General features: G+C 37.0%; 1 protein-coding gene across 9 annotated transcripts in view; it reads right to left on the bottom strand.

The window, feature by feature from the left end:
• Ccser1 (coiled-coil serine rich protein 1) overlaps window positions 1-19,843 on the bottom strand; it is a 1,140,231-nt gene that overhangs the window by 762,892 nt on the left and 357,496 nt on the right. For all 9 annotated transcript variants that reach the window (XM_052722111.1, XM_052722110.1, XM_052722112.1 and 6 more), the window contains one exon: window positions 2,948-3,155. In XM_052722111.1, the coding sequence (XP_052578071.1) occupies window positions 2,948-3,155 (208 nt within the window). The remainder of the gene's footprint in view (window positions 1-2,947; window positions 3,156-19,843) is intronic.

The raw sequence follows: 19,843 nt of genomic DNA, 5'->3' as shown, positions 1-19,843 counted from the left end.
AGGTGGGAATGGGGGGTGGGCTGGGGGGAAGGTGAGGGGGGCCGGAGGGGGGAGAACAAGGGAATCTGTGGTTGATATGTAGAACTGAATTGTACTGCAAAATAAAAATAAAAAAAAAAGAAATGGGTTAATTTAAGATGAAGGAGCTAGTTAGCAAGAAGACTGCTATAGACTATAAGTTGGTAATTAATATAAGCCTCTGAATGATTTTTTTAATAAACTGCTGTGGGACCTCAGGGCTGGGTGGGACCGGAGAAACTTCTGCTACAATCAAGATATGTAATTCAGTTTGTTCAGTTATTTTCATTTGTTTTACACTCAGAATAACTCCTAACTACATCTTATACTTCTAGAAATTAGTTTATAGTGATAACATTTTAAGTAGAGATGATGTAGTTATTAATGACCTAAAGGCCTCAGTGGATGAGAAGCTCTGGACAGGAAAGTTGACTTGATTGATAGCATTTGTGGAAGCTTGTGATGAGGTCCACATACCAAACCCCCTGGTGTCTAGCACCTCTGCTGCAGGGGAAATGACCTGCAGATGGACTCTTTCCATACCCAGTCTTCCCTTTTCCATCCTTTAAAAGCCCAAGGTGTGTCCTGCACGTGTGCACACTCTCACTTTTACAGGGACTGTGGCCCTCAGTCGTTCTGATTGAAGAACAATTCCCCTTCTGGAGATGCCTGTTAGCTTTTTTCTGTTTCCACTTCACATCCATCAATCCCAATCTAACATTCATCATAGGTAGAAGCAGGAAACTGATAAACTGTGAACATAATATCTGGTAACCAGGCATTGGCAGCACAAGCTCATAATCCTAGAACTAGGGAAGTGGAGTGAGGAGGTCAGGAATCCAAGTTGGCTTTCATGACATGGTCAGCTTGAAGCCAAAAGACTCTACATGAGACTCTGCCTCAAAAATAGTGGCAAAATGCTTGGAGGCTCTGATGGTTGGAAGTTGCAGTCTACCATGGCCTGGCAGCTCTCTCAGAGCTCAGCAACATGGATGACACCCCACCCCCAACCCCATGTAGAAGGTGCCCTGTTCTCAACTTGACCTTATGTGGAGACTGTCTGTAGGCCCAGATGCCTGACTTATCTCTAGTATGACTCTTGACACAGTTCCCCACAGAAGCTTTCCCCCTGCTGCCTATATGGTAATTAAACATGCTAGGAGTATTACCATAGGACCTTGCTTTCACATATGCTACCTAAGGCTTTACTAGGAACCTTATAATGGGAATGTGCTGTTTAATGCAAATTAGGTGATGCCCCAGCCTTAATATCTCTTCTCACTCTGGAATAAAGCTGAGCTGATTCATGAAGTCATCTTCTGGGCGCTTTCTCCATTGTGCTCACAGCCATGTAAAGCTCTCTGTCATCATTTCTGTTCCTTGTCTTCGTGGACTGGTGGCCAACAGTCCATGAGGGGAAATGGGGGACCCCTACAGCAAAACATATGTCAACATAGCTCACAACCTAACTTTTGGTTAAACTTGTGTATCAAAAGACAAGACTGCCACACTAGAGAATATTTAAAGGTACCATATGAATGCCTATTTTACTTTGATGACCAGATAGCAAGGACCTCCATGAAATCTTAAAAATTCAGTACAAGAGCTGAACTTCTAATTAAAACAAATTTTATTAATATAAAATACATTCAAATTTGGTGAGGAAGTGGAAATTGCAGTTAGAAAACCCCTGCTGTAGAGGACAAGACAGTGGAAGGTGTTCCCTAAAAGTATCTGTGTGAATGTCCATTTCTGGAACTGAAGTCTGTGTTGGTCACACAGGACCATTTACACACTATTCTGGGAGAAGTACGCACAAACATGGAAGAACTGCTTACCCTGCCATACCTGTAAGGATAAATTCTCATTCATTTCTGCTCAGTGAGGAACCCAGACAGAAGAATGAAAACATTCTCTATGAATTCCATGTAGTTACTCCACAGTGGCTATCATAGATATTTACAGTCATAAACTTCAGTACTGCAGAGAGGCATCCTGACATTTCCTCCCCTCTTCCTTTTGACGCATATTGGTTTCTTACTAAAATCCTTACCAGCAAGAGGTAGAAAGTGGAAGAGATAATTGTTATAGATTTTCAGATTAATAGCCTTTAATATAACAGATTTTATTAAGTTTTGCTGTTCACAGAGGGTCATACTGCAGTATCACACAGAGAGGCTAAGAAGATTCCAACTTAACCATAAAGGCACAGGAAAACAGCCATGTTAACAATACAGAGATTGTATAGTAATGCATGAAGTGGCATGCTAGTCAAAATTTAAATGATATTCAGCCTGTAAAAAAGTTTTTTAAAGCCTCAATATATAGTGCTTTCCAGTTTCTGAGGTATAGATACTCCCATATGACTGATTAATATAACTGAGGAAGATGCAGAGACACTGTTTCAGGATACTTTCATCACATAAGACCAGTAGGTGTGAAAACATTCACAAGAGGCTGTCAGAGGGCAAACTTATCCACTAGATACTTCATTAACACCTGCAGACTGAGGTATACTGGGATGATTATGACCAGAACAAAATCACTTTCAAAAACCTGCCTTTATAATGCTATATAGATAATTCCCCAGTAAAACCAAGGTGAAGAAAACTCAGTAGACTTCTTAACCTTTTGACAGTGACATAAATGGATTACTTCATAGCTGATGCCCACTTCTCTTTGCCTGACAGATTAGGGAAAAATTGGTCTTAACTTCCTTTTTCATGGAATCTGAAGAATTTCTGAGTACTTATTTGTACACCAGAACTTGAAGCTATTCATTTGGTGTAAGATGAAAGCTAAGGCTCAGCAGAACACCTGACCTATGCTCAATGCCCCACAGATAACAGGAGACTGAGCAGAGTGTAAGCAGGTCTACAGACCTGTTGCAGACCAGCAGGAGCAAGCGCTAACTGCATAGCAGCCCTACCTCTTGAAGCACTCTCTTCATCTTCAGAAGCAGCGTCTTCACTGCCGTGCACTCCTGTAGCATCAGTCTGAACGGCAGGGAATCTACACCTCCATTTTCCTCCACACCCAGCAGGGGCCAGTCTGTGGAGGGACTGTTGGGCATTCGGCCGACATGGGAACACCGGGCTTCTTGATCAATGTCTTTTGTTATTTTCAGGGAAAGGCTCCTAACAAGAAACAAAGATCAAAAATTACAATGTGGTGTGCTTAAAGCAGCATTTCCTCCAGTGTCAATCAGTGTTAATATAACACTAAATACTTCCTGTGAACTTTGTCATTTTCTCAAGTTAGTCTTTGAAGTACTCAGACCTTCAGCAGAAATTATGAATTGCATATTTAGTGGTAAAATTCAATGAAGATTACAGTTTTAGACCATGATATTTCCTCAATCAGTATTTCATTTATACATGGTGCTTATTTAAACCATTTATAAATGTTGAGACAATAAAAACCACTAGAAGACAAATTTCATATCTAAAGTTTCTGATGATACGCTTACATTAACTTGAATGAAAGTATTCAGAGGCAAAATTGTAAGAAATTAGTTTAATAGATACTGATGTAAATTGCTAAATCGACCAATAACAATTTTAATTAGAAAGGCAGCACACATAGGATTTTATGTTTAAAAAAAAGTGGCATAAGTAGAAAATGTGTAACTCCACAGTGGCATTAGCATGGAAAGGAAGAAAACTATGTCACACCTGAAAAACTGTCAATCCAGCACGAGGCCCATTTTTTTCTGAAGGCAAGTGACAAAAGGAACATTGAGGAAAAGTCCCCTGCTCCAGACCCCATACACAAACACAGCCCACGTGTCTAAAATCAGATGCAGGTTTTTAAAAGGTCCCTCCTCCTTCTGCACCAGAGATATGGATGCTGACTTCTGAAGAGAGTTCTCCATGCCCTGGTCCTGAGGTACAGCAGAGGACCCCAACACGCCATGCTGACTAAGGCTTGTCTTTACTTACTTTCTCATTTATTTCCACCACCTAACTTGCTGTCCTAAACCCTCAGCCACTTTCTTTGTCTTGTTAATTCTCTATAATCTACCCTCTGTTAGTTAAGATGTGTAATAATTTCAGCACTAACTGTCCTTTAAGTCACTCCTCACTCCTCACAGTGCTGGCTGTGGGTGAAGTCACAGCTGTTAGTAAGTTGCTCATGCTCCCATAATAAACCCCTCTTCCCTCAGTCTAGTTTACAGGACCCTACCTGAGGAACCTGGGAGGGTAGGGGAAAGAATCAAACAGAGCCTGCATGAAAAACAGTGTTTTCTAAATTGGTAAGAGATATTTTAACAGGGGTGGATGACAGTCTAATAACAAAATAAACACTCGTTACAAGACTCTCAGAGACATAAGAACTATGAAAGTATTAGTTATGTTTACATGCATGTACACTGTGTTGTTATCTGGAGAAATCTTACACTTAGCTCTAAGTCCAAAGCTATTTACTGCTTCTGCAGCTTCCTGAGACATAGGGTGAAGATACAGCTTTACCTACTCCTTACTTGTTAAATTTGAATATAATGATGCATATGAAAGATCACCATGGGAGTGGGACAGTACCAAACATGCTCTACATGCTTATGTACAGTTCAAATACAGATACAAGATTATAATAGCAATAACTAGCTTCTCACTTTAGCTGATATTTGTAATTTATGCTTATGAATATAAGTAGACAATTGTTATACAAAATCATATAATTCAGATTTTAAATGATTTTTCTCTAAGTAATCTGAGTTTTATAGAATAATTGAAAAAAATATTTCACTTTTTGCATCTTTGCCTGAATTTAATAGAAAGAATCAGGGCAGCGCTTTGTACATTCCCAGCTTAGGTTGCTAGTGCTTATGTCATGCAATTCAGAACAGATAGGAGAGAGAGAGAGAGAGAGAGAGAGAGAGAGAGAGAGAGAGAGAGAGAGACATGAAAACTGGAGATCTCTGCAACTGTCAAATATCTAATATGGGCAAGAAACAGAAATACACACGGAAGATAAAATTAGCCATGAGTTTTATACTTCAGCAGTTGAAAGAGGTTTTTCACAATGAAGATTTTCACAATTTTTTTCTCAATTGTGAAAATGCACAATCCGAGGCAAGTGATAGTGGCTGAAGTTGTGAGAGCTGAACACTGTCATCCACTCTGGAGGCTCTCCTCAGCTCTGCACCTCTTACTAGTTGATTCCAAATAATAATTACAAATGAAAGCATCCTAAGATATTTTACTTGCATAAGAAGAAGCAGACCTATTATGAGAGCACAGTGAATACAAATCTGATGGGATCAGCAACAGATTGCTGAGCTATCCTGGTCTTCAGGAGCACTTCTCACACTGCCAGTCCCTATGCTTATGATTGTGACCATTACTTTTCTGACTGATTAGAGCACAGGGCTTATGTTTAATAACAGTCAACAGCATAATTAGTATTGTAAATATTAACATTTTTAAAAATCCGAACATTATTGTACCTAAAGCACCCAAGTGTCTAAGCAAATTCAATGAAGAATGATCTGATGATGTGAAAAGCACAAAACATTCACACAGGAGGTCCTAGTTCTGTCTACCTGGTAAGTGTGGAAGCCCCAGTGCTCTTGTGATGATAAGTAGGCAAGGTTCAGAGGACAAAGCAGTTCCTGAACTTGGGGATGACACCCCACTTTTGGCTGTCTTCTGATTACTGGGTTCAGTAGTTCATTAATCATTAAAACCACCACAAACAAAAACAAAGAATGCACTGTCTACTGGCCACCACTCACCCAGGTTACCTACAGGAACATTTGTAGGACTGTATGAAAGTAGCCACACATTCCCTCAAGCCCAGAATGGATGAGAGAGTCTTTATAATTTAAATTTTAGTTATATTTATATAAGACTGAATTGAGACTTATGGACCTTTCTCAATCAATAACTAAAATAAATGAGTTCCCATAAAAAATAATTGAAATAATAAATGTTGTAGTAACAGTATTCTCAAGGACCAGAGGATTTGAGAGTATAAACTGGTACTGAAAACATTTAACTTTAATCTACTATAGTGAACTGACTTCATAGGTTTGGCACTCGGAGTCCTTGTGAGATAAGAATTATTTTTACCAAGCTTTCTAATATAAATCTATTTTAGTATGACAGACAAGCTTAGTGGAGAATATATTTCTTGACACAAAGTACAGAGGCATTAGAGCATTTTTCCTAGCCACAGAGAAAAAAATATGAGCATTTTTACAATATTCCTCTAATTTTTTTTGAAATAAAATACCAATTTGATAGTGACAAACTTTCTTTGCACTACAAGAACTTTTTCAAATCATTCAAAAACACAAAGTCAACATAAGTCATGAAATGCAAGGTGTGTCACCCACCACCTCTGACTACCTTCCTGTCACATGAGCTGTTCGGGAGTTCTGCATTCCTGACATTCTTCACTGTAGAGACTGTCTACAGTCAACATGCACTCCAGTGACATCTCTACTGGAATCTGAGGAATCATCTCAGTGACTTACAAATGTCCCAGGAATAGACAGGTCACAGTCACCTAACCTCTAACCACCCAAAGAAATAAGCAAACAAAACAAACCAGACTTCCAACAATATATGTAGATTTATAGATAATTAAATAAAAAACTGAATTTGGGAAATCTGCTATATATATCTAATTTTATGAAAGCTTAGATTATTTGTGTTGGGTTTAAGATGAGTTGGAGTGTGACTAAGACACATACAGCAGCATAAATATAGATCAATGAACTGACATCCTAGAGTGTAACCTAAACTGCCTGTTCAAGGAATTATCCACAAAATTCTAATGATCATTTCATTCATCAATCACCTGTTTCCTCTCAATGTATAGTGTCTCTGTTGTTTTGGGAAATATCTACTTTGAATTTTGTTTCTGGTTGAATCTTTGAACATTTAGACATGTTTAAGGACAGAATCAACATTCTCTCTCTCTCTCTCTCTCTCTCTCTCTCTCTCTCTCTCTCTCTCTCTCTGTAAGTTGTAAGAACTTAATACTTCACCATTAGATAAAAAAATGTACACATAACTAGTTATTTTACCACAATCTATGATGTAGACAAAAGAAGGTTAGATTGAACATATCTTGGAATAACCTACAAGTCTGTCATGGTGCAGCCACTGTCAATTTCTCCACATCTCACTCACATCACATCCTTATACTTGATCCCTTCACAGTGCCCTCACTCAGGCCCTATGCAATGCCAAACTCTGCCCTGCCTCAGAGCGTTTACATATGTGTTTTCTGCACACAAACATTCCTTTCTCACCTTCAGTTTCCCTTCAAGATATACATTTAAGGGAAACTTTGTACTCAGCAAATATATCACCCAACCAAAAGTACACAGATTCCACTTTCTAGTAAGCTTTTCTTCACAGTAGTTACTAAATGTGCAGTTAAGACACATTTTGCAGAGATCACTGGGAACACACTAAGCTACACACTTCATGTTCTACAAACAAGTGAGTGCTTCACAAGGTACCATCACAGTCACCTTTTAAAATATTGCCAGTCAAAAGGAAAAAGACAAATGGATTTCCAGGTGCCCAAAGGAGAATCAAAGCAGCAACGTTTATGCAAACTGCCATTTGCAGTGGTTTCCTTTCCAATTTTGAGGAAAGATGCATATGGTGAGGATGCTAAGCTGCTCAACAAAAATTTGAACGTTCTTGCTTTGCCTTAAAAAATAGTGTTTATCCTGGCTGTCTATCATTAGAATCTTCTCCACAACCTAATATCTCATGGTTACTTCTCTCAGGCTCTCTGTCTGTGATATGACATATGCCTTGAGATGAAATTTAAAGATCATTATACTTATTAAGAGCTGGAATCAATGAACACTGAAATGTTTATAATAAGATGAAGAAAATAATGACCCAAATCAGTGTTTATAGAAATTATCCTACATATGTAAATCTCTGCTCAAATGCATATGTTTTTCATTGTGATTTATCATCTTACTACAGGTGTCCTATGCTTCTAGTTTTCTGTAATTGGGCTAACAATACAACCAGGTATCTTTCCCAGAGAACTAAAACACACTAAACCCAAGGCACCTCATATACATGGAAATAAATTTAACTCTGTGTTTTTCTCTGATACTGTAAAAGTGATTCTTTAGAAAAATCTCCCACTGCTCATTCTTTCTCTATCTTATAGATATGGATCAGTTTTGTAAACCTGTAAAATTTTTACTCTCAAGTATTCTATGAAATCCATCAATCAAATAATGTAAATTCTCTGATGCACTGTCACATTTTTATGTTCATTTTCTAAACTGTACATTTCACTTCTGTGATAGTTTGGATAGTTACCTGTACAGTTGTCTATTGATATATGGAAAAGGATTATCTAGGAAATAGTAGGAGCATAGAGAGATGGATTAGTGGTTAAGAGCATGTGCTAATGTGCTTCCAAATGCAGTGATAAACACTGTTTAAAACTGACTTGGAGGAGGAAAGGGTTTAGAGGCTTACAGATCCTGGGAGACAGTCCATTATAGAGGGAAGTCTAGAAAGGAATTCAAGGCAGGAACCTGAAGCAGGACCTGAAGCAGAGAGCATGGAGATATACTGCTTATTGCCTTGCTCTCTATTATTTTCTTAGCTAACTTATACAACCCAGGGCCTCCTACTAAAGGATAGCACTTCTACACTGGCTAGGCCTTCTTACATCAATTATAAATTAAGAAAATGCTCTGGCTGGGCGGTGGTGGCACACGCCTTTAATCCCAGCACTTGGGAGGCAGAGCCAGGCGGATCTCTGTGAGTTCAAGGCCAGCCTGGGCTACCAAGTGAGTTCCAGGAGAGGCGCAAAGCTGCACTGAGAAACCCTGTCTCGAAAAACCAAAAAAAAAAAAAAAGAAAAAAGAAAATGCTCTATAGAGAAGCCCAAAGGTCAATGGTATGAAGGCAATTATCCAATTGATATGCCCACCTTCCAGGTATGTCTAGGTTTATGTAAGTAGTCAAAGCTATGATAGAGAGTGCATTACTCTTGCAGATTGTCTATGTTTGACTCTCAACATCATGTCAAGGTGCTTACAACTCCCTGTAGACTAACTCCAGAGAAACTGTCTCTGCATTCTAGATTCTTCTGCACCTGCACGCACATATGTACATTCTCTCTGCACCTGCACACACATATGTACATCTCTCTCTCTCTCTCTCTCTCTCTCTCTCTCTCTCTCTCTCTCTCTCTCTCTCTCTCTCTCACACACACACACACACACACACACACACACACACACACACACACAAAATTAAAAACTATAAGTAATATAAGAAAAGTAAACTAGAGATGAATAGTCTGAACTCTGAAGAATATTTCCCTGAAAAGTTTCTGAAAATGTTAAAAATCACAAAGACGAAGACCACAAAATGTATGTGTCAGGGACCTGAGAATTGACAACAGATACCTATGAGAACAGATAATTCATGAGGCATTTGACATACAAGTTTTAACTAATTTAAACTATTTAGTGAAAAAAATACAGTAGAGAACTCATTATTCACTCTATTTTCTTTGAAAGTTCAGAAATACTGGCTCTATTACTGTTGTCTTACTATGAACTTCCACTCTACAGTAAGAATTTTATTCTTTCAGTACAGTATAATCATCAAAACAAGAATGATCATTTACAAAATGGTAACCACATACTTCAAAATATTTATTATCAATGCTACTCTTTTTATGTCCTTTTTTTTCACTATAAAAATTATGGGAAGCAAAATACCAGGTCATGCTCATGTCATACAATTATCATATAGGAAATTTAATTAATCATTCAGAGACCTATTTCTTTTATAAAAATCCATTTTGTTTCACCAACACATAACAATTACAACATGTAATTATTGAAAAGATTGTATGTAGATATTTCTTTCATGATTATTTATTTAAATGTGTCTCTATGAATATTTGCTTCTGATAATTGCATTATACAAGTGCATCTTGAAAATATCTTCAAAATTCCCTTCTAGGTATCTGATTAAAATTTACATAAATATTTTACAAATGTGACTGTCAATTGTAACATATGAAAATATCATGTGCTATCAAACTGCTTCAGTGGTTAAGAGCATTGGCTGCTCTTTCAGAGGACTTGGGAAAACTGAAGTTTTCCCAGACCCACATAGCAGTTTATAAGTCTGTAACTCCAGTTCTAGGGGATCCAACACCCTCTTCTTGTTTCCATAGGCACCAGGTGTCCTCAAAGTTCATAGACATACATACAAACAAAATACCCATAAATGTTACATTAAAAAAGAAGCTATGTTGTGCTTGAGGTTATCTCAAAACTAAAATCTGATATAATACAGATCATAGTCATGTGCTTAGATGGTGAAACCTATAGAAAACTATGTTTTTTGAGGAGTTAGATTCATGATCTTCATCCTGAATACCCAGGATTTTGCTATCCAATTGCTAAGTGTTAGCTACGGAAGTATAATCTAGGGAGTATTAATTTTTAAAAGACAGTTCTTCCTCTGTAAATTGGCATAAAGAAAATATCAAAAATAATTATAATATACACATACACATAGACACATATATAATATTCATATGTATTTAAATGAGGTGGATTATTACTTTATGTAAATCTATATGTATGCAAAGTTATAAATTTGATAAAGATTAATATAATCCACATAAATCTTAAAAAATTAAGTACATTACATTCTTTAGTAAACAAAAGTAATTTTGATGGTTTGTATTCAGTTTCAACCAGAAAATGATTAAATATTTTCTATAGTACACAAGAGACAGGATTCCCAAATGCTTTGACAAAACCATGCATACACACATACATACACATGCGTGCATCATATATACAAATTTACTTATATATGAGTTACATATATCTGAAGTCTATAGTTTTATTTCCAGGCAGCACAAAGATAACTTATTTTGTCTTTATTTGTTAACCATTTAGTCTTATTTAAATGTTGTGGGAACTCTCTCTTTGGGGATACGTAAACAGACATCTTTCCCATCTATAAGATCAACGACAAAACTATAGTTCCAATAAAGACCAACTAGGGAACCAATGAGTTCATTGGGCTTATGTACTTACAGAGTATGGAAGTAGGTTACTTACAAGATTATGCATGACCATGGAGCAATTGCACCACCAGAAAGTCTCACCACAAAATGTATATTGATGTCCCCATAGCAGTGTGAATGAGTGCCTTCAGTTAATCTTTCACAGTATACATACTCTACACCTCCAGAGCCCTGGATGTTACATTCAAATAGGATAGAAATATGGAAGGGAGTGGCCAGAATCTCAGGTAAGAATCCATTGACCTTCCCCACTGTGCTCTTCCATGAATGAATATGAAATCAATAAGGAACTCAGGACCTCTTACAAGTCATGGAGGCTCAGATGAATAGGGCAGCTGTCAGGCTTGGAGGATAGTGTTTTAAACCCCTCCCCGATTTATGGGTCTCTTCTGAGTGAGAAGGCATTGTTACTAGCTCTTGAAGCTATTATTGTGACTTCCCTGCCACAAAATAGTGTAGATGGGAACAGTGAGCTGCAATAAACATATTCTCCCTTAAGTTGCTTTTCTCGGAGTATTTTTAATCACATCAGCTGAAAAAGAACTAAACACTAAATAGAAGGAAGCATGTAGTACAGTAGAATAGATTAGACTTATCTTTTCACAGTCACTGCCCGTGGAAACTCCATCCTTTCGGGCTAATGCACTGTTAGGCACAGCACAGATCCCACCCATTTGTATCCTCATACCCCATCTCCAAATGTTCATATTGCTTTGGGCTGCTTGCTCTTCTCAGGGGTCTGTGTATGTGTCTGCTACTGTACTTGCTATGCTGTAATCTACCTCTTTCAGGTGACTGTGGAATCTTTAAGCATGCTTGGCAATTCCAAGAGCCTAGCTTCCAGTAGGATCCTAATAACTATCTGTTGCATGGGTGAAAGCAGAGCGATTTCACATATAGAAAGCAAATATGCTAAAGATTGTACATGATTAGCCATAGATTTGTGGGTTATAATTTCTCCTGAAAATTTGTTAGTTTTATCCTTGGAGAGTTACCAAGGACAGCCCTATTGAACGTAAAAATATTCACTCAGAACCTTAGGGATACATAGCAAAATAGTCCAACTACTCTGACATGCAATACTGACTATGGCAGGAAGAATGATAAAGGGTGGAATATGAAGAGGCATCAAGCAGTTTCACAAGGAGACAATGAGGGGTTTGATATGGGTTTAAGTAAAGCTCTGACCATTGTGGGATGCCTGCTTTCTGTGAGACAAAATAAAGTTAAAATGAAGAGCCTGCTATTTAATGTAAACTTTCTATTTAGCTTAAGGAACACTGCCATTTATTTACATATCTTTCCAAACAAGTAAATCTAATTACACTTCTCACCACAAATCATTTGACCTACAAATGAAGCAACTTCAAGTTCTGAGTGAAGTATAATGTGTTCCTGTAGTTGCATTAACAAAATAAAAGGAAGCTAAAAATTAAAGTCTTTGTAGTCAATGAATAGTGCTCCATTAATTGCCAACACAAATTCTATCCTGAACCATGATGTTTTAAAGGCTATTTTATTTCTCAATTGCATTATTACTAAGATACAAAACACCACAAGCTATATTTAGCCAACCTAAAATATATTTCAGAGGGGCCACAGTCCAGGTTGGTGACAGCTACTTTTAGCAGCCCTTGCATTGTGTAGTAAATGGAAGGGCTAGCCCCACAAGCCCTACCAAAATTGGATAGTTGCCACATTTTTATGCAAATTTGAAAAAAGCAATTATAGATCTCAGGACTGAAAATATGGTTTATAAAAAAAGCCAAAAAGAATTACAATATTTTAATTATCAAATTTGTTTTAAAGATTTAAGTACTTAGAAAGCTATGACATTAGTATATAGTAAATAAAAAACCCTAGTTAAAAAAAAATTCTTTTTAACAGTTTAACAGTATTTTTTAAACATATGAGAGCAGTCACTCATGATTATTATGATAATATGTAACGATTTCCTAAAAAACTAAAATTGTGAAATTTTATCAAAACTAATTTCCTGAGAAAATGTGTAGATAGCTTACAGTATAAAATTACTTCAAACATATTGTAATTCCAATGGCGATGTCAAAATCCCCATAAATATTCAGAGGGCAAACCACTGTTGACAAGGAAGACCTTTAAAGATGTCTGACTAGAAAAATGTAATTACTTTGTAAATAATAGAAACTTGACCATAAATGGAAAAGAAACAAAACTGATGATTCCTTCTTTCTCTCTGAATGGGACCCACCAATGGACGTTGCTAAGCATACAAGGTCTGATGACCAGTATCAGAGCACAGCTTAGTTATTAAGTAAATGCCACAAAAAATGTCTACAGTATAAACTCTTGCTGCAACAAACAAAATCCTTGATGTTTATAAAAGAATCTGAGGCTAGACCTTGAAACAGGGGACACAGATTGTCATATTGAACTGATTAAATGACAGTTTACAGTAGCAGACTTACCCTTCCTTATTGATCAATACAGTGAAACAAAAATGATATTCCAATCATGCATTTAACATGATGCTGTGGCTATAATCTCAAGGTCACATAAGTCAGGAAGCACACAATGGTTTGTGTTGCTGTTGACAAGTCCTTTCCAGCTCTGGAAGCACAGTCACATAGATCCCTGGGCGCTGTCTTCTTTTTTGAATGTTATCTCTGGTTCTTTCTCTCTGTGCTTTAGTGTACTTGACATTTAAACACGATTACAGTGGCTGTGGGTGGCAGGGCTTCTCTTTCAAAGAAGCAGTCGAGACACAGATTGGTATCAATGTTGTTTTTTTGCAAGAGGGCTGAGAATAAAAAGGAAATACGCAGACTCTCTCTTAGCATAGCCAAAGAGGAGCTGAGAAAAGGACCCTCCAGTTCATTCTTTACCTCAAAACAGCTCACTTAGTCAGGATAACAGAAAAATAGACTTCAAAAATCAAACAAGCCCATTCAGAGTACACAAGACCCAAATGGTAAAGTTTGCTTTCCTGTGTCCACCCAGCTCCTGAGTCCTTGCGTTTCTGCAGCTGCTCAGACCCTAATAAACACACACATGCCAATATTATTTAAAACTGCTTGGCCATTAGCTTAGGCCTACCACTAACTAGCTCTTACACTTAAACTCAGCCCATTTTTTGTTAATCTAGTTGTTGCCACATATTCTGTAGCTTTACCTGTGTGCCTGTTATATGCTGTTCCTTGGACAGCAGGCTGGTGTCCCCTCTTTCCACAATTTTCTTTTCTGTTGGGACTGGGGATAACTCCAGCTACAGCTTGTTTCATATCTACTGTTTTATATTTGAAAAGGATTTTCTAGGCTTTAAACACGGAAAGTCTGTCCCCAGTGTGTGCATCTTCACCTCTCCACCCTCTTCAGAGAAAGTTGTTGTCAAATGCCTCAATAATGGACCACACTGAAAGTCACAACCCTTGGGGACAGAAAGGTACAGACAAAGTTCACCGCAGAGCGATTGTAAGGTTTCCACAACAAAGACATTAGCATTATTTATTTACAGGCAACACCTTTGTTATTTTTTTTCTTGTACAAGCATCTTGGTTAAAGGGTTTATCTTCTGGGAAAGCCCTTGTTGTCCACCACTGTCCTTACAGTGTTTTTGGGAATGCGAAGCAAGGTCCACCCCCCCACCCCCCCCCACCCCCCACCCCCGTGCCTACGTGTCATGACTCGTGATCTGCAGATTCAGGTTCCCAAATCTGAATAGCAAAATAGACAGAAAACCACTTCAACTCGTTTACTCTCAAGGAGTATCACTGAGGGGCCAGGTCTCTAGTAGAGCTAGCATCTGACTTGGCTCTTACATTTGCTTCGGTGCCCTGCTGCCATCACCAGACCGTGCAAATTCCTTTTCACATGACCCCTCAAATTGGTTGGCTTTCATCTAGCTCAGCCCTGTGACGAATGCTGTTCCTGACTCACATGAGCCTTTGAAGATCGACCTTATACTTGTGAGTTATTGCTATTCAACAAACATCTCTGATCCATTTTGTGTATGTGAACATAGTGGGTCTCTAGGACGTCTTTCAAAGAGCTCTGTATTCTGCTTTCAGGGAGCTCCTAGAGTGAACTCTTGAACACAGTGTGACACTGTCCCACTAGTTTGCTCCTCAGACAATTTCAACCACATTCCTCTCTGTAATCTTCAGCTTTGCTTTAGAGTATTAATTGCTGTATACAAAATCAGAATTCATTAGTTAGATGCTATGTAAGATTTCTTTTTTTTCAATTCATAGGCTAATCACTTTTTCTAACTGCTCTATCCCCACATTCCAATGCTATGTCCAAGCTTTTACCCGTCTCAACTCTCCAGGTAACTGATTCAACCAATGAGCTCTTAGTTAATGAGGGACTATACAACATTGTTATTTTAGCAAATTACTTCTTATCAATAGAAATACAACATAAAACATAGAGATACTTGGGGCATGGTGTGTGCCTAAAGCAGGAATTTGAAGGCACTTGGTGAATCCAGTGTTATTCGGTAAGGAGTTACATGTTCTGTCAATAAAATGTACTGCATTTAGAAAGAAAAACATGTTAGCTATTCTGCAAGTGTCCTCTTTTTATCAGGGGAAAAGTTGCCTGAGAGGTTACATTAGAACATTATATGAGCTGTGTTTTAGTGTAGAATTATCCTGATTTAAAATGGAGTAACATGCACCATAAATCTTGTGAGTCTTACATTATAGTCCTGAAATTTTCTTTTCAGTGGTAGTATTAGTAAATCTACTTTAACTCGTTTTCTCTCTTTGTTCATTAGAAAAGCAAAAATTGATGGTTAGTTTCCGTGATTATCTTGTCTTTTAGGTGACAGACTATTTTCTGTTCTCAAAGTATATTGTCCTCCTAAATTATCAACAAAAACTTTAGGACATGCTTTCCAACATTGAGAAAGTAATTGTGCCTTCAATACTCTAAACTTTTCCGATATGGATACCTACCTAAAAGTTCTATAATCTGAAATAATTTTACCTTGAGATTGAAAAAAATACTTCATGTAGATATGAACAATTTTCATTTCAGTGTTGTTACAAGATATATACATTTTATATGAACACAGTAATTTTAAATTATACTGATCTAGCAAAAAGAACATGTGCTATTAGCTTTTTTATACCAGTGTTTTAAAAGCAATACAAGAAAAGAAGGAAAAGAAAGAGGGGAATATACTGAGCAAGAGTCTAAAGTGTTTGGAAGAATTTGAGCATTTTTTATATACAGAGAAATTTCTATAATATATATACTGATTAAATTTGGGGGACCTAGTTTATCTTTTGTTTAAGATGGTGCCTTGGGTAGGTTTTCTATTGCTGTGATAAAACACCATAGCCAAAAGCAACTTGGGTTTATTTCTTCTTACAAATCTTAGGACACACTCATTAACTGGGTGAAGTTAAGCAGAAACTTAAGGCAGAAACTGAAGTAGAGACCATGAAGAAATGCTGCTTACTGGCTTCCTCCACATGGCTTGCTCATTCTCCTTTCTTACACCACCCATGACCACTTGCCCAAGGATGGCACTACCCACAGTAGGTGAGGCCCTTCTACATCAATCATTAGTCAATAAAATGCCCTATAGTTTACTACAGGCCATTCATATGGAGGCATTTTCTCAAATAAGATTACCTTTTCCTAGATAATGTATAGGGATATCTTCTCATGCTATATTGCTTACTTATTCTGTATATCAAAGAAATAGGCTTTGTGTTTTAATGTATATAGTAACCATTGAATATATGTATTATATATACTAAACAGCATGCATAAACTGTTAGAAAATATGATTCTCTTCAGATATATTGGTGTAAAAATATTCTATGAGAATAATTTTTAATGAATACACATAAATGAAGCACACCAGTCATATAAGACCTAAAGTACATTTCAGAAAATGTTTATTTTTGGTTTTTACACACTAGGAAATCCAGGCATTATTCATTAATGTCTCTTCTGAGATTTGTGGTGTTCTCTCCATAAACCAACTGAGATTTAAATAGATCCTTCTGATCTCAAGGGACAATAAAACAACAAGGGGTCAAAGCATTGTGCCTTTGACCTGTGGCTCAAGTTCTAAAGTTTCTGAATTTACCCACATTTCGCAAGAAAAAGGTTACAACTTAGTTGCCAAAATAGCTTAGTTTTCAAAGAAAGGCAATATGCACATTGTCTTACCTTTTTACTGCTATGATGAAAAATCATGATCTAAGCAACTTAAAAAAGAAAGCACTTGATCAGTCTTACAGTTCCAGAGGGCTAGAGCCCATGATGGAAGAAAGAAGCCATGATAGCAGGAATAACTAAGAGCTCACCTCTTGATCCACAGGTAGAATACAGAAATAGCACACTGGTTATGACATGAGTTCTTCTGCCAGGGACATATCTCGAATAAGGCTATACCTTCTAATCCTTCTCAAACAGTTCTATCCACTGCTAAGTGTTCAGACACATAAGTCTATGGAGACTGTTCTCATTCAAACTGCTATACAACCCTGCTTTTCCTATAATTGTGTCATCACAGACTGCCTTTTGTGTTTGGTTATCAGTTGATGTTTTGAGATTCATTGTCTCCTTCTGCCATTACTGCAGTGACATAGGAGTTAGTCTGGCATCTGTAATCTTCCTTTAGCTCTGTGGGTTCAACACTTATTAGAAAATATGGTAACATGTCTGATTATTATAAGCAGATATGCTTCTGTCAAAAATAACACATTTATAATATTAACACAAGAGGTTTATTATATAGTTTATAGAAATTATTGGTTTGACTTTTGTGTATTTACATAATTATACCACATCATCCAAGTGGTATAATTAATAATGTAAATACTCTCTGTTCTAGCACTTGAAAGAGATTGACAGCCTGATCAAGATATTTAATAACTACTGGAATTGTGTGACCTATTCATGGTGTGATGGATCAAACCATATATACTGATATACAATTTAAGAATTAGGTTAATATCTCAAGCAGAAAAATTTCCCCTTAGCTTCCTCATATTTATCAAAAGGAAGACTATGACTGACTGATATCTCTCTTTTTACTTAATAGTGCTGGGATTATATTTAATTTCAGACAAGAAAATAATAGTATCTGAATACATTTGACATACATTTCTTTTAGTTACTATGTCATAGTATTATGAAATTGACTTATAAAACAAATATATAAGCACATCAATATCAACTTAGTAAAGAGAAAAGCTTAACAACTCAACTCTTCCTCAGGCTGAAGAAAGAAGAATGACTTCATTTGTCCTGATTTCTATTCTTATAGTTTCCATTATCTAGTAAGGGATGTAGTTAGAGCAAGTGTTGAAGTATGGGCATGTGGCTGTATAAAGAAAACCACCCACGCCTCTATTATAGCCATGTGTAGCAAATGCACAGAGACACAGTTATTCTGGACAGCTACAGAAACTTGAGATTCTATCTTGAAAGCAGTTGCACTTGATGCAAGTATTGGATTTTAATATGATGCTATCAGGACAAATGGGGTGAAGTGAGGAGAGAATCCCATAAAGATAGAACCAAATGAACAAAATCATGGCATGAAGATACTTGAATAGAGGGATAAAGCTTCAGAATAAGCAGCTTTCTTTATTACTAAAGAATGAATTCGCTAAACAGAAGACTGCTTGAAATACCCTTAATAAAAACATTCCAACAGAATCAGAATGATTGGGCATGAGATAAATAAAACACGAGAGAAGGGAAATTGAAAGTTTTAAATAACATGTGAAAGTACAGTATTTTCTAGACTAACATTCTATGCAAGTTAGGCAGTTGGCAGAAGTATTACATTTCTATACTATTTATTATACTTCTCAGTTCCATTATCATTATCATTGATTGTATACATTTTATATATGTGACACAGTATATGCTGGTATTTAAAATCCTACTCCCACATACACATGTATACACCTCAAATTTTCTCCTCTGAAAGCATGTGTGAAAACTGTGGTTGTGAAAGGACATCATGAGCCAACTTGGTTATCAGTTGCCTTCAAGTTAGTAATACTAGCCACAAAGAGAAATAGTTTATCTTGGACTCTGGACTCAGTCAAAGGAAGCTCTAACAGACAATAAAACATCATAGACATGCACATCCCTGGCCTCAAAGTTGAAGTCTCCATGTGCTCTGCACATAGAGTGGAATATGTTTCTTGGGAAGCTTCAGGTTAAATATACATAACTGATTAAAAACCATTCAATAATTAAACATGTTTTCCATCATTTGAGATCTCAAGAACATTTTATGAGTAATGAAGTCAAAACTATATTGAAAAATGAAATGTTTCCAACTTCATCCTACTTAGAAAGTAATAACTTAACCTGACATTTTCATTAATGAAGGCATAAGGCACAGATTTCTGGACCAAAAACAAAGGTCTCTCAACATCCAGTTGTTACAGAGCAATGCATAGCAACCAGGAGACATCCACAGTGACAGTGGCTTGTGTTACCAGAGCGTAAGCTTGGGAAGTAGTCTTCCATATGCATAACAACCAGGTCTGGCATTTGTTACATAAGGGACACACTATTATGGCTTTCCAAGGCCAGATGTTGAACTGTCCATTGTATCAGTGGAGGCCGATTCCTACACAAACAAGCATTCTTGAAAAGATATTTACCAAGAAATGTGGCATGTGTGTTTGCTTACAAAACCTGTGGAAATGTAAGGCCCACGGGGCATCGTCCTCCTCACATAGGCTTTTGAGTGGTGGTTCTTGTCATATCATCTATTCTCTTTGTAAGGAAAGGACTT

Source organism: Peromyscus californicus, unplaced genomic scaffold (genome assembly GCF_007827085.1).
Source record: "Peromyscus californicus insignis strain IS unplaced genomic scaffold, ASM782708v3 Scaffold_6__1_contigs__length_162567912, whole genome shotgun sequence".
Classification (NCBI taxonomy): Eukaryota; Metazoa; Chordata; class Mammalia; order Rodentia; family Cricetidae; genus Peromyscus; species Peromyscus californicus.
This window is presented reverse-complemented; position numbering and strand designations above follow the sequence as displayed.